The sequence below is a fragment of the Malurus melanocephalus genome, unplaced genomic scaffold (assembly GCF_030028575.1).
Source record: "Malurus melanocephalus ecotype Western Australia unplaced genomic scaffold, MMel_1.1 scaffold_260, whole genome shotgun sequence".
NCBI classification, from domain to species: domain Eukaryota; kingdom Metazoa; phylum Chordata; class Aves; order Passeriformes; family Maluridae; genus Malurus; species Malurus melanocephalus.
Window position 1 is genome coordinate 779,992 of NW_026623492.1, and position 16,636 is coordinate 796,627.

General features: G+C 36.3%; 1 protein-coding gene across 5 annotated transcripts in view; it reads right to left on the reverse strand.

Annotated features, from left to right (window-relative positions):
* Positions 1-16,636, reverse strand: part of SMARCA2 (SWI/SNF related, matrix associated, actin dependent regulator of chromatin, subfamily a, member 2) — a 114,114-nt gene that overhangs the window by 79,445 nt on the left and 18,033 nt on the right. For all 5 annotated transcript variants that reach the window (XM_057375865.1, XM_057375861.1, XM_057375863.1 and 2 more), the window contains exons 3-6: positions 13,059-13,182; positions 3,692-4,021; positions 2,759-2,860; positions 1,049-1,298 (exon numbers count right to left, since the gene is read on the reverse strand). In XM_057375865.1, coding sequence (XP_057231848.1) covers positions 1,049-1,298; positions 2,759-2,860; positions 3,692-4,021; positions 13,059-13,182 — 806 coding nt within the window. The remainder of the gene's footprint in view (positions 1-1,048; positions 1,299-2,758; positions 2,861-3,691; positions 4,022-13,058; positions 13,183-16,636) is intronic.

The window sequence follows — 16,636 nt, forward strand, 5'->3', positions numbered from 1 at the left end:
AACAGTTATAGCCACTCAGTCCTAGGATATATGGTTAAGACTGGCACAATGACGAGAATAACACACTGATAAAATCACTAAGTCAATACCTGACACAAAATGTAAGAGCTCTTCTGTAATCAAGTCCTGAATTCTGGACATGGCATCACACCCTAAAATGCTTGATGGTGTTTTACCTTCATAAAGAAAAAGTCATTAAACCAGTCYTCTGTGAGATCACCACTCCTCTAGGCTACCTTCCTCTGCAAACTCGAAGTAACAATGCAAGATGCATCACCAGTCCAAACAGGCAAATACTCTGAGGGCAATTACTTTCCTCTGACTGATAATCATCAGGAACATATGTTGGGTGCAGGTCAAAATCGTTCTGCCTGGCAGATCCTCAAGGTCAGCTGTTAAATAGGCTTGCTGATGTGAAGAGGGAAGAAGTCTCTTTGTAAGGCCAAAAGAAATGTTGTGCCTTATACTTTGGAACAAACACACTTCATCATCTAAACAGAACACTCAGGCGGCAATTTTTGAAAATCACGTTTCCTGGTGCACTTCTTTTGATCTTTACTATGACTTTCTTATTCTCTTCACTCTTTGGTTGTCCAGCCAAATCCATAATGCTAATAAAATTTGGTTGTGCTGGAGCTACTAAGTCTTCAGCCTTTTCACCCTCTCAGCTCTCTTCTAACTTCTGTTTATAATACTGAAAATCCTGTGCATTAAATTGGTTTCTCTGTAGACTACAAGGAGATTTTGATTTCCTGACTTTCAGTGTTTACAGGATCCAAGTAACAGACTAACTCGGCAGAGCCCCTGAGCCTGTCTTAAACTTAAATGGCTTGCAATGATACTGCCAGCATGCTTTACTAGTTTACAATTTGGCTCAGAATTATTTGTTTTGATGTTTGTGTACTTCTCAGTGACACAGCCTCTCTCTCCATTGTAAACTGAGCGTAAACTAAGTTTACACTACTACATTATAGTAGCTGATTGCAAGGAGTTCCAGTCAGGGCTGTGAAAAACAATAATCATTTTAATCTTGTTATTTCACTTTTACCTATATTCACGTTCTTGGAGTATTTCAACAGGATCCAATCCTTGTGGCTTCTGGATAGGGCTGATGCGGTTCTGCTTTTGCTGCAGCTGGACAATGGGTGAAGGTTGTCCAGGTGGAGGCTGTGGTACGGAGGGCCCAGGCATGGTGGCAGCAGGCTGGGCAGCAGGGGGAGCAGGAGAAGGCCTCCCACTAGGAGCTGGTGCTGGAAGCTTTTGTTGTGCATTAGAGACGYTCAAATCTGGGGCTTGGCCTGAAACATAAACAGTACTGATTCCTAACATGAAATGTGGAAAGCAGGAGGAAAATCAAGATGACTTTCTGAAGACTGGACATAAAGGTAAGGTAAACACTCAAAATCACCAGAAAAAGCACACTGAGATTATAATCTGTTTTTTAAACGGACATACTAAAATGCAAGTATACCATATATTGCAAGAAATGGCTGAAAGAAAAACAAAACACATGAAACTTTATGATGAATGCCATTTCTTTTGTTATTCCTGTGGACTTTTAATTCTAGTGTTACAATAAATAAAACAGCTGTAGAACTGACTTCCTRCAAATGCAAGACCTCATTCTGCCTCTAAACTCACTATCCTTTCATCACTTAGAAGAAACTTCTATAACCACAACCTAACAAGCCGAAGGAGATCTGATTTTAGACCTCTTTAAGAACTTGGTGAGCACACAAAAATTTTTATAACTTTATTTAGAAATACCCGCCAGATATAAGTAACTTTTGTTTCACTGTAATTTCCTATTAATTGTATATATTTCAAATACCAGGACTTTGCTTATTTTAWTCATCCTGAAAAGCAATACCTCAGTTAACATGAAAGTAGTACTGTCATTTACAGTCACTAAGGGTCACAGATTTCAGTATTTCATTATGACAAGTTACCCACCCATTCAGACATTCACAAATTCACTAACAACAGACAGACAGACATTGCTAGAATAAAGATGCCACTTAATTGTCTGAAGAGTCATAMTCACTCAAGCTAGGGAAGACAACTACAGAGCACACCTGCAATCTTGTAGTCAACCTTAATTCAAAACCAACATCATGAAATCTATAGAGATCACCATTTGTCATTCACACATCTGCATCAAACTCCAGGAAAGGAACTTGAGCACAAGCTGCCGATTCTGTATTTAGCAACACTACTTTCAGCTTACAAAATAAAAAAAAAAAACAAGCCCATCAAAAGCCTCAGTGCAGCCTCAATTCTTAGGGAATCATGGAAGTTGGATGTGTAATTAATGACAAATAAATTTGAAGACATGGGGAAAAAAGTTACACAGTTCATTTGATCTCAGAGACTACAYTGATTGTTCAAAGCTACTCAGTTCCAAAAGGACAAAACAAACAAAAGCAAACAGTGTAATTCTACCATGATTTGAAAACTTTTGTTTACAGTAGCAAAAGTGAAACATAAGCTTGGTGCAATTAAGCATACTCAGAACATAACTTATTAAGTTTAACGCATCTTGCTCAGGAAACTTACATATTTCATTCYGATCACAAAATGGTGCTTCATGTTCAGTCTGCATAAAAAATGCAGTAATTTCATGTGGATCTTTTCCAAGTAAATAAAAGGTTAGACTCTCCTTGATTAAAATCTTTGACACAGTAAAATTTACACTATTTTTCTGCACAGCTGTTTACCTTTCCTTTTTACTTTCCCCGCCATCTTTTTCCCACTATACCTTCMGTCCAAGTTTTAGGGGTAATGGCAGTTGTATGTCCAGGCATCCCTGGAGCAGGTCCTGGTCCAGCTGCAGCACCACTCATTGCATGTAACCCAATACCTGCAATTTGACAGAAGAAAGAAATTTGCTGAGACACAAAGTATTTCCAAGATTCAAGTCTTTCTGTTTTCTGGCATGCTAGTATATTCAGGCAATTAGTACTTTTCTTCATTAAATAAGGATTTAAATGTTTTTTATWGTTAATACATATACCTGATGAAGCTTATTAAAAGCATGTTTCATGAAAAAAACCCAACTTAGTTGGCAGCAAAGCCATATCCAACAATATAAACTGAACAGCAACATTAATAAAACCAATATTTAAAAGGAAATAGTGTCATAATGCTCAGATCTAACAAACTCAGCAATGGAAGTGTTCAGAAACTAACAGGTGCAGAGTGTGTAATGTAACACAGTTTTCTTAGGACCAAAATGTGCTTGCTTACTTCACAGCAACATCTCTTATCATTGTGAGAAAAAAGTAAGTACCATTTATTTTCCTTATGTTTTTTACTTGACAGCATACTACACATGGTGTATTTTCAACAACCTAAATAACCAGTCAACACGCTSCAGATTATTTATCTACTTTCCTGCACAGAAACAGGAGATTGAAAATTCACTCCAAGAAAAACAAGTGAAATTGCTGTCAGTAAAACTAACAATTATCCAGATAGTTAAATAAGTTTGATTTCAGTTTTGACAATATTCTATTAATAACAGATGTATTTTATGCACTTGCTCAAACTTAATATCAAAGGCCATGCGATTCACTTTGATGCCAGAATACAGTCCCAAATTACAACCCTGCACAGCACTCATTTCTTAATCTCTAACAGGCAGATTTTTAAGAATTATCTGAGCAATGATTCTTACCGAAGATTCACTTACCAGACTGTCTGTTAAAGGCACTGGGGGGCTGCTGCTGTTGAATGCCAGGCAGGGTTCTCTTGCCCTGGACAGCAAGCTGGAGGTTTTCTGGTAAGGGCTGACCTCTAGCCAGCATTTTGTAGGCTAGAATCTGAGCCCGCAGCTGATGCAGCTGTGCAGGGCTGAAAGGGGAAGGTCCTCTGTTAGGYTGATTCATAACTTGAGGGTCTCCTGGTATAATGGGTCCTGGCTGACTGGGAGTCATCTGAGGGGGTGTGGGACCTCCTCCAGACATTGGACTGGACACATGCTCTGGTGCACCCAGTGGAGATGGGTGTGGAGACATGTAACCTGGAACAGGAAGAAGAATCATAAACTTACATCTCATTTAGTTAAATTTAAATTCCACCAAATTTCTTTAACAGCACATAAACTATTAAAATGGCTCTCTCAGGTCAGGATRGCTGTAGTATTTTCTTCAAAGACASAAGTGCAATCCAAAGTTCCCTGGGATATCAATACAGCCTCAGAAGCTACTCTTTGAGAAGAACTATAGTCATTTAGTACAGTAATTCCTAAGAATAACAATTACCTACATATTAGGAGTCAGAAAAATCAAAACATGAAAAACAAGACAGAAGCTTGGGGATAYAGTACTGTCATAATACTATAAAACTCTGGAAAAATGTTTCTTTGTGGAACACATACAGTGAAGTCTGCCTAGTTTATACCTAAACATTCTAAGTTTATTTCTATGCACGTGCATGAAGGAATATCCATTCACTTCCACAGGCCCTCTTTGCCAACATTCACCAACACACAGAAACAGAAATAAATGGTATTCACTTTCTATTCACTTATTCTTTAATTTATACAGATYAAAGATTTGAGGAAGACACAGAATGTTCAATACCTTTTGCCATCTGGGTGCTCAACAACTTGGAACATCAACTGCAAGCACAAAAACCACCCTCTAAAGAAGTTGCTGAAGACTACAAGAGCAATCTGAAATGAACAGGGCTTGGATCTTATTACAGCACTTAAAAATGTTTTTAATTTTGAATATTAATTACACCTACTATATATTTTCTTGAGCTTCACAAAGCAAATAGTTTTAGGGGTTTTTGTCCAAGAGTGAAAAAGCGTCAATATTTACCCACTCTGCTCTGGTATTGTGTAATACAAATAATATTCTTACAAATTGGAAAAGTCTGAAAAAATTTTAGAAAAATCCATAAATATTCCGGCTCACTTCCATATTCCATGTTAGTAAGCCACAGATCATCAAAGTTCATGCAACAGTTCATGGTTTTCTGACACCTAATCTAATCTTCTCCCAATTTTCTCCCTATCCTTTAGCTTCACTGTTCTTACCAATCCTTCAGTAATGGCAACATAGGCAAAACTTCAAAGTAGCCTCAACTTTTCTGAGATGACAGCAGCTGTAAACCACTAGAACTTAAATGAAGAGACTGGAGTGCCAAGGAACTGAAATTTGTGCTCAATTTAAAGGTTGTAAATGTATGAGACAGAAGACAAAGAAAGACATCAGTTCTCCTAAAAAAAGAAAATTAGATAGAAGTCAACAGGTAAAAAGGAGTTTGTGATGGGAAAAGACCAGACAAGACAGAAACAGACCAAGTTCAATCTAAAGAAGATGATTTTCGTGAGAGTAAGAAAAATTACACAGTGCAAGAGAAAAATGAAGTGAGGAGTTTGAAGAAAAGGAAGAAAGAGTCAGCAAAAAGTCAGAACTACTGGAGGTATATACCAATTCATTATAAAATTTTCGTATACATCCCCTGCTGGTGATACAAAATATGATACATAACTGCAAGTTTACTCCACTTATTCATCTTCTTCCACTAACTTACTTTTTTCTCTTCATTATTTTAAGAAAAGAGGGGAAGATACAAATCCCTCTTGCTGAGCTCAGTGCTTAAAAAAAAMCCCATCATATCACAACAAAACCAAAAATATGCAACTGCATTAYTGGTTTATACTATAAAAGAGGGTTTAGTGCAATGCTTATCCATGATCACATTTCTGAATTTCAGGATTTACTTTAAATGGCACCTAATTGGAATGACTGAACTGCTTTTCAAACAATGGCTTCTGTCCCTCCTCAGGTAATATTGTCCAACTTATAAATTTTTTAATGATTGATAAATTTCAGACTCAAAGATTATGAAATCCATCTGGACTATAAAAATTTAGAACAACAGTCTAATATGTTAAGTACTTGTTTTCAGTCCTGACAATCCAAGCTGCAAGCCTGTGACTAAGTTTTGCAAGGATTTTTCAGACATGTTTYGAACTTTGCAGATATATATTTATATCTCAAAGTCCTCTGCACTAGGATCCTAAACAGGAAACTGTGCTTGACAAGAGAAAGAATGAAAACAAAATTCTCATAAAATATGTCAGGAAGGAACAAAAGCCTTCTAAACTTCTTGTAAAGGTGTTAAAATGTGGCATTAACACAATGTAAATTTTGTGATGCTATATGGAAATTTTCCTTTAAAGTCAGAGAATTTTCATACAATGTCAGTGACAAAAGATACAGCCGCATGCCTGTCCTAATGAAGTACTTTTTTCCTATCTTATTACACATATAAGCAGGTACACAAGAAGATCTGCTAAAGTTGAGTTCAACCACCATATAAGGATAAYACATAACCTGAAGTTCTGAACAACACAGGGAATAGAAGTCACTCACCACCCGGAAAAGGAGGCCRAACAACCCTGTCTATCATTTAAAACTGTGGTAGCTTCTAAGCTTTATTGAATTTCTCCAGATCTTGTCTACCTTAATTCTGAAAACCTGAAATAATGGTGATTCTTCATCACTCTCATGCTGAATTTCCTCTCACTTAAGTCCCATCAGAATTTCACTCATACTATTTGTAACCATTACTTTTCTGCTTTTACTGTGCACCTTTGAGGGGAGTCTTGTTTGTCTTCTTCCTAATCTTTCAATGGGTCATAGAAGAGGCTACATCAGAAACCCTTCTCAAATTTTCTTAACTGTGTGCGTAACCAGCAACTAAATTAATGCCACTTTGATACCAATTTGTTCAGCAGAAGTACTTCACAATATGCTGTAAACAATATGTATTCTTTATAACGTTAGCATTGGAAGAAATCCCAGTTCTAACACTTGATCAAGTATTATTGGAGGGCACACTGCACACGAAGTTTCTGCTTTAATTGCTCTTTATTTCACTTCAGTTACCAGAAACAATAATATCTTTCTTTTCTGTTTTAAAGCTGAAAAACCAGACAGCTAAAGCTTCAGACACTTTTTTCTCTACTTTTAATACTATAATGAAACAGAAAAAACACATACAATGAATTCTAAACCCTGGTAATGCCACAGAAAGAATCGAAGTTTTAGCAGACCAGACACTGAAATGTTCAACAGAGGTTTTAAACCTCCACTAAAATTTAGTAAGACTTAAACAATGAAAGTGTCTGAAGATCATACAGGTCCCATCCAACAGCAAGGGTACATTGGTACTCAAGAATGTGAATGTGACTGTAAGAGAATTTTTTGATTTCTTAGAGACCGGATTGTAGAAATATAGCTGCGTAATTCATTGAAMAATCATTTCAATCATCAACTGAAGTTAGTTTAAAAAAACAAAGAAAAGGAATCAAGTACATCTCCACACACACAGAACAAACGCATGTTTTGGAACACAGTGGAAAATAGGTCCATGTTGGACTGAGGCTACAAACTTTCTTAAGGCAAACAAAACATAAAATTTCTCTYTCAGTCATGTGGCCAGAGTTAACACCACTTCTTGTGAAACTGGACAAAGAGAAAGAGAGGTCATGTGTGCAAGTAATTTATTACTAGGACTGCAGAAATAAAATTGTTGGAAGGTCTTACACTGGCTGGCAGACGAATAAGGCAGCAGATCTTTTCTCATCTTTAAAAGTCTGGACGAGTTCAGAAAAAGAAGTGCAACTAATTTAAGCACTAGGGACAATGAACATTGCCTGTGAAGTAGCAGTATATTAGTGAATTCTAGAAGTTTAAAAATGGCATGTCTTTTTAAGTTCAACAAATACTGCATGATTATTAAAGATTAATATAGATCAAGTTCCAGAAYTCTAAATTCATCCAGCCCTTCTGTTTCCATTTACAAACAGCAAGAAAAGATGGCCAAACAATTCAAATCGGTCTGTGTTTCACTGCTGTATCACAGTAACATTTACCTTTTCCAAATCCCAGAAAAATACAGATTTTTTTTATTGCAGTCCATTTATATATTTTTAAAAAGTCTTTATAGTACTAATGTTTTATTTTATACAAATATTTGTCTTCTCTTTGCCATTTCTTCTCAGCTCTCTTCAGAAGTAAAATCTAATCATTATTTTAATCTGATGAGTAACTGTTTAACAGCTTAAAAATTTATACTACATTTCATACTCCTCTTATAAATACCATACAATTCACCACCATTCACTCAGAGTTGGAAGACAGTTTCTAACCCAATTCAAAATCAGTAAAGTGTAGTAAGCTTGCCATTTAAACAACTAAATATGACCTTGGAGCAATGGATTTTCCATTTATGTAACCTATTAGCATCAAAACAAAAGTGTTAAGACTAAACAGCAACATCACTGTGTGTAAGTTCTAGAACAGAAAATCTGTCACCAGAACTAGTCTGGAGTGTCACCCTTTCTCCAATTTGGCAGCAAGACTAGAAGGAGTAAATGCTGAGGAGAAAGATACCAACTCATAGTATTTTCCCCCATAAATTAATGTCAGAMTTCTGAAAATCATCCTATTGCAGTATGCAATAAAAATGTGATGATTTGTCTGAGCTAGTAACACATTCTTTCTGCATGACTAGCATCTCACTGAGCACCAAGAAAAAAATAAACCCAGAAACTAAATAATAGTCACATACATTAACTTAGCAATTATTGTTAGTTAAAAAAATGCAAAAGTGTCAGAACAGTAATTCCAATTCAAACAGTGAAGAGGCACTTAAGTAAAATGACAAAGTTCTTGCAGATTTAGCTTTCAAATGTTTCAGATTTGCTCATCATTCATTTCACTTTAGGAAAGGGTAGTTAATTGTTTGTTTAACATAGACTGTAAGACTCATTACTTCCAAAATTCTGAATCAACTTTCTCTTCTTCAGTCATAACTGTATGCCTGACTTACATAAACCATTATCTAAAACTGTATGTACAGTTGCCCATTTATTTCTAATTCATCACCCACAACTGAAAGAATGTATTTTAAATAAAATCTTGCTTTTGTACTTAAGAGACAATTTTTGCAAGGCTTTCTTCTTTTAAAAAATCACGAAAAAGAGCTAAATGATTGCTATTGGAACATCTGAAACTTAAATGAAATCTCATTTTGTGATCACTTCCAATTGTAAACTGCACACAGAAAGGACTATGGCTTATGGATTCATCACAACTGTTCCACTCCAACTTAAAAGAACTGAAGCATTTTATGAAGACATCCACCTTGCCATTGAAAAAAAAATTTAAGGACATTGTTTCCTACTCTAGCTTACCAGTTCTTCCGAGAATCTTGGAAGAACAGGGARATTTCTGCCAATAAGGGACCATTACAGCTACAATAATCTACCTAACTTGTCTAAAACAGACCAAAGAATCTTGACTTCTCCCTTTGGTATATGGAACAGACAAAGAAAGACATTCATTGCTGACTTAGCTTTCATATGACACAAAACCCATCACAAATACTTGGTTAATCTTTGTTCCAAAGGTTAATTATCTTCCTTGAGTAAGATACAGCTATCTAACAGTCTGATTTCAACTAATTTAATTTGCAAGTACCAAAATACACTGCCTTTTTACCCTCTTTAAGGCTCCATCTATTACAAGCCTTTCTACTGTCAGTGAATGTGCAGACTGATCAAGTAYCCTTTTAATTCTCTCCATCAGACAGATTAAAAAAGGGAGTTTAACATTCTCCATGACAAAACAGGCCCACTCCTCTCAGCATTTCTGCTTTTTTTATACRTTTTATATCACTACACAGCCAACTATTTTGCTCCTCAACGTACTTTTGTGTAGGCTGAGTTAAAATTCTCAACAGAATTCTATAAAATAAGCACATTCTTCTCAGMTTCTGATCAGCCTTTGTAACCAGTTTGTTTATTATTTACTGCTAAACCTCTGTGCTATATGTACTTTTTATCTGTACTGAATTTAAGCTTTTTTTCAGATCACAAATACATTGAACAGSACTGAACCAAAACAGACTTCTAGAAGAGTAACTAGAAAAATTGGATGATAATCTTCTATAGTTTTTTATCTAATTAATTTAATTATCTTAATTATTATTTTAATTTATCTTARTATATATTTAATATTATATATTTAATTTATCTTAATATATATTTATCTTAATATATATCTTAATATATATATTATCTTAATATATATTTGATGCAGATTATATTGATTTTACTTAGTGATATCTTTCTCTTAAATCACAGTACCACAGAGTAACCAGACAGACAAGGTTTTGTCTATCATCACTGYTACTGGCTTTAACAATGCACAGACAAGCCCCACACACAGCTAGGATTATTTTTCCTAACAACTGTACAAATACTGTATCACACCTGTCAATATTCTAATGAAGGAATTTAGCTTATGAGCTTCGCAAAAAATAATGGACTTGTTTGACTAACATACAAAAATAATATAATAGTATTATATTTACATAACACATAATAGTAAATTTGTCAGACTAAAAGCTGACTTTATGCAATTCAGAAGGATTTAGRCAAGATCAAGGAGTGTGACTATGTGAACCTCAAGAGGTTTCACAAGTCCAAGTGCAAGGCTCTGCACAAGGGTTGAGGCAATCTCCAGTTATCAACACAGGATGGCAAATGAAGGGATCAGAGAAGCTCTGCCAAGAAGGGCTTGGGGATACAGGTCAAAAAGACTTGATGTGACCTGTGCGGTCACAGAAAGTCGAATGTACACTGGGCTGYATCCAAAGCAGGGTGGGCAGCAGGGCCAGGGAGGGGATTGTGCCCCTCTGCTCTGCTCTGTGAGACCCCACCTGCAGGGCTGCATCCAGCTCTGGGGTCCCWGCAYGGGWAGGACATGGAACTGCTGGAGTGAGTCCAGAGGAGGGCAACAGATATGACYAGAGGAATGGACCAACTCTCCTGTGAGGATAGGCTAAGAGAGTTGGGTTGTTCATCCTGGAAAAGGGAAGATTACAGGAAGACCTTATTGTGGCCTTTCAATACTTGAAGGGGGCTTACAAGAAAGCTGGAAAGACAATTTGTAACAGGACTTGTAGAGACAGGACAAGGGGGAATGTTTTTASACAATTCATTCAGACTAGATGTAAGGAAGACTTCTTTTGTGTGGGTGGTGAAACACTKGCACAGGTTGCTCAGAGTGGTAGTAGATGCCCCATCCYTGGAAACATTAAAGGTCAGTTTCAATGGGGCTCTACACAACTCTGAACAATGAYGGAGCTCTACTCTAGTTGAAGATGGCCCTGCTCACTGCAAAAGAGTTTGACTGAATGGCTTTTAAAGGTCTCCTTCCAACCCAAACCATACTATGTTTCTGTGATTCTGATTTTTCCAGAAAATTATTCTCTATGGTCTGAATTACAGACAACATAATGTAGAATTACAAGACCGACAATTTTTATTTTACCAACAGCAATATTTACAGATACATAACCAGTTTAAGATTTCAAAGCAATGGGCAAATTTATGGTAATCCATTTCCTGGGGTTCTGGACTTATTCAGCTACTTTCCCTCAAGGAACCTGGTTTTTTACCCGGGACCCGTACACTAATGGCAAAAAAGTACAAGGCTGGCAGATGGGACTTTGCACAGCAGGTATCAGAACAGCATGAAGTGCCATCACAACTTTATGTGGAAAAGACAATCATGTAAGAAAAGAAAAATGGAGACATAGAGGCAACAAAAGCTAAAATACTGCTCTACAATGTCAAGACAAATACTTGAAACATTAGAACATCTGGGCTTTTTTGACCATTTCTTTTCAAAGCCTGTTCCACATCAGAACTCTAATAATCTCTGTTTACACTGCAACAGTTGCTGGCATACACAAAAAAGAGAGCAGGAATCTGCAGTCTCTAGCCTGACAAAGTTGCTACAAATACAACAATCTTTTTGCAATGCAAACCAACCTGGAAATCTGACTTCAGGCAGCACAGAAAAGAAGGAAACAACTCAGAAAGCTACTTTCATTTAAAGCATTTGCAACCTATGCTTCTATATTTTCAGTACATAATGTATGATTTTGTCCYATCTTCATCTTTAGACGAAACACTCTGCTCATTTCATCACAAGCAGAAGTGTCCCCTGAATGCAAAGACAAGCAAAATTTGTCTCTCAGATGATCATGCTCACATTTTGTTGAAATCAGTAAGAAGTTTTACCTGATAAAGAAAGAACTTGTCGCTGCAAAGTCAGTTCTATTTTACTTAATCGATACTGAAAGGTTTAATGAAAAAACATTACTGTCTTATTATCAAAGTCCCACACTGGGATTCAGATGACAAATTAAAGGCTAGATTTTCAGTCGTAWACCACTGAGAAGCCACAAAGCAGTTAAGGCTCAGTCATTTTGCTGATCTGTACCTGTTTTCTCCTTCCAGCAATTTTTACCCTACGCARTAAATATGTAAATACATCAAACAAGGACCATCTCCTAATATAGGGTGTCTCAGGGTGGATTCTTCGGGTGATGTTGTAGAGCAATTAACCATGTAACACAGAAAGCTTTATCTGTTGYCGAACTTACTACTACTAGCAGGTGTTTCCAGTTAGCTCTCCAACATACCAAGCTACCCACAGAATSCATGTCCTTTTATGTTCCCAATTGCAGCAAACAAATAAAGTGCGTAGCAATGTATTAAGCAGAGTTTCTATCTTCTGGCATAAAGAACAGTGGGAAGAGCTTTGATAAGCACTTGACCAAACATTATAGATATTAAAGAATGTTTATCCTGATTTGCTTGGGCTCTTCTCTCTTATAATTTCTTCTCCAAACAATTAAAATAAATCCTATCACAATGTATTTGAATTTACAGTAGCCACATAAGATAAGAAATAAGTTGGCGAGGGATTTTCTTTAAAGAAAAACTGACACCTGTGATAGACTTAGTGSAACTACTTGCCCCAGCCAGACTTGAACCATAGCTCTTTTCCAATACCTGCCTGATGGACACTCCAGAAAGCAGAGGGATTCAATTATTCACCCTGCTCAGTGTTTCCAAACAAAACAGAAGGGAAATAATTGGCAACCTATTACATGGAACTACAGGCTCTTTGTGGAACAAGGGACCCCAAAATCATAGAGCATGCATATTATGGATAAACCTTGGCTATGCTGGTCCATTGGACTCTGAGGTGGGCCCATTCCAGGATGAGGAGGTCGCATACTCTTCATGGAGCCACAATGAACATCTTCAACCATTCCTTTTTCATGCAAGCCATCAATAGACTGTGAAAACAAAGTAAGTATTCAGAGAGAGATAGTATATAAATCTATTATAAAAATACTAAGGACTTTAATCTAAGATCTAAACAAATACATGAAAGTAAAAACTTCTTTTAGCCATCATTCAAAATAAATAAACCAGGAAGCTTTACCTTGGAATCAGACATCTGAGGAAGCACAGAACACTACCTGAATGCTTCTCCCCTGTTTCCTGTCTGCCTTTTTTATTCCTTATGAACTGCTTGGCAATGGCAGGGAGGCAAATTGTCCAAATATAAACACACAAACTGTATTGGCCTCATGTTACAAGGCAGTGTAACACACACTTAGTTATGAAAATAGAGCCTGTGGCCTGACTTATTTTTAGCCCAAACTTTGCCCTTTCACTCACTGCTCTACAGGAATGTCCCAAACATTGTTTCTCTTCAATAACAAGGGTGACAGTGCAGGAGGTAACCTCTTCCACAAAAACAAGCAGTCAAGGAAGGGAAAACAATACTTGTATTCCCTATAGTTCCTGTCACCTCATTCGCTCCTCAAAAACTACAGTTCCCATGGTACTTAAAACACAAAACAGTTCCAAGAGCTCTCTTTAGAAAGGGAAGAGACAATAGCTTGGAGTCTGAAAAGCATGCTAAAGGCATTCTGGGCACTGAAAAAGGCTCCATAATAGAAACGGAAAGACTGAAAGTGGTAATAAGGAAAGTAACATGTTCCTTCTGATGTACAGAAGGATGTAGAGAAGATGTCCTAAGAAACAACGAAGTTTTTTTGTGAAAGAAAGCATTATATCATATCCGTAAATATGGAAGAGATTAAGTCATAAACTTCTAATTTAGAGCTCATGTAAGGCTTTGTACTAGGATGGAAGAGAGAACTGCYATAATTTATTTAGCCTCTCTCTATAGAAATACGCAGCTCTGCCTCTCTAACACGTGCACAAATGCACACTAAATGCTGTTCTTGCAAACCCTACTATGAATTGACATCTCATGGTCTGTTTKATCTAAATGCACATCTATTTACTGAGAATTCTTCTTCAAAGAGACTTAAGATAACTTACTCCAGTGGAAAATATAGGAAGTTAATTAAACAAGTGTGCAAGAAGTGACATCAGCTCACAGGAAAAAAAGGCCACATTTCTTATTTTTGAGCAATTTGTTGCACATGGCTCAATTTAAAYAGAACTAAACTAAGGTAACTTTTTCTACAAAATGACAAAAAAACTCTAAATTTCAATTTGTAAACTCTTGGTATGAATCTTCTGCTTTCCACTGCAATTATCAGATTGACTGAAAGCACCTTTGAACATACAGCATTTGCTGTTGTAGTTGAATTTTTTAAGGATTTCACTACTATTTTTCCTTACCAGAAGTCTGGGCTAAAAAGAGGAAAATTATAGAAATGGAAAAATAAAATGGATTTTTCATGTTTTACCAAATCATTTAGTTATCATGACTATAAAAATATTTGTGAAAAGAAATTGTATCAGAAAAATATACRCTACTCAAGAAGCTATTTTTGATTTCAAGAAATTAGGAAATGGAGTAGAAATGCAGACACAGATGACTGACACATTAAAAATAGTTCTACTCTGTTAACCAAGTAAATCCCAGTGCCCTTTTCTGAGGCATGAAGATCCTTCCCTCTCTCTTTGCCCCTTCTTGCAAAGATAGCCACAACAGAAGAGAACRCTCACTTCACATTCTGTCTGCACAAGCTGCATACTACAGAAACTAAAATACCACCAAAGCTGGATGCATTCTCATTTTGTCATGGTATGTGTTGAGGACTAAATCTTTATGACTGCCAAGAGATTTGCAAAAAACTTGATATGATTTCTAGAACAGAAGACTCTAGTTATATACATCTGTGGTGTAAGTGTAGAAATGGGTTTCACTGCAATAGGTGGCAACCATTAAACAAGCTTCTGGGAATGCGAACAGCTCAGATGGGAGTAAGACAGGACATGCCATGTGTGCATCAGAAGAACCAGCCAGTAAAAAGARGGAGGGGAAAGGAGTTGTCTGTTAACAAAGAGCAGCAGAGAACASCAAGCATACATTCTTTCATATAGGGAATTTTAAAAAAGCAAACACAAAACAGAGAAGTAGAGACATCACCATAYAAGAAAACTTCAATTTAAGGCATGCTTCTGCCAAAAAAAAAAGATCAAAAGAACAGGTTTCATAAAAAAAAGCAATATTAAAAAAAACAACACTCACAAAAATAACTGTAGCAAATTGAAATGCTGCAAGTCTAACAGAAGGGGGACTAAATATATAGCCAGAAAGGGGCTTGCATCTGTGTGTTTGCAAAACTTACACTGTGAAAAAACTGAAAACTAAATTCATTAGAACTCATAAATCAGCTCGTTACTAGTAAAAACATACCAAAGATGAAGATGGCATATACTTTTAAGGCAAAATTAGTTTTAATTATTAAGCAATTGCTAATGTATGCAGAGACTGGTACTTCCAAGAATGTATTCCTTCTAAAAGCACCTCTCCTGGCTATGGAAAAAACAAATAAAATAGGGGAGGAAATTGAGCTGAGGACAGCAGTGGACTACAGTAACTGAGGAACAGTTATTTTTCATAACTTTTTGAATCACTGTATAGTTACAAAGCTAGTGGATAACTCCAAATCTATGCAACAGGTTAAAAATTACAGAGGGGTTCTTACACACAAATTCTTCAGTATTCTAGAAATTACTAAAGCTATCTTCCACAATGACATTGTTGGGATAATAAAATAATCTATATTACCAATAAAGCACTACTATCACAGTGGGGTACTTTTTTTATTTTATTCTTCTAATATGACTGGAAGTTGAAACACATTCAGCTTTCAGAGGAAATTACTATTTTGATTGATCCCCATAAGTAAGGACAAAAGTATTGAACAGACCAAATAAACAATGTTTCTAGAAACAGAATAGGGAAACTTCAATTGCATGCTCACACATGCCCAYAGACTGGGCAGACTTACATAATGTTTAATGCATAAGGAACATTTTGCCTATAGTGTTTTTACTCTGAATTTYGCAACTAAGGTCTTCTCACAGATACATCACAGTTTAACCTATTTCAGGTAAACTGTCATGTTACAGTGTCTGGAGTTTTTTGTTTCAATCCAACTTCTTAAAAAATACAAAAAAAGCAAACCATAACCAAAAACAAACAAACAAACAAAAAAAAACAGAAACAAAAAAAGAAAAAAATAAAAAAATGCCCCAAGCCCTAAAATCAAAGACTGAGTACCAGACTAGTTTTCTTGTAGACCATGCATCCTCTAAAACAACAGAATTACACAGACCAAAAGACCAAACAGCATTGTCATGTAACTTCCACGTAAGTAYACAGAATAACTGAATGCATCCCTGACAGACAACCATTATGCATCAGGTTACAATTAAATGGAAGAGAAAATAAACCAAGAGCTCACAGTACTCTAT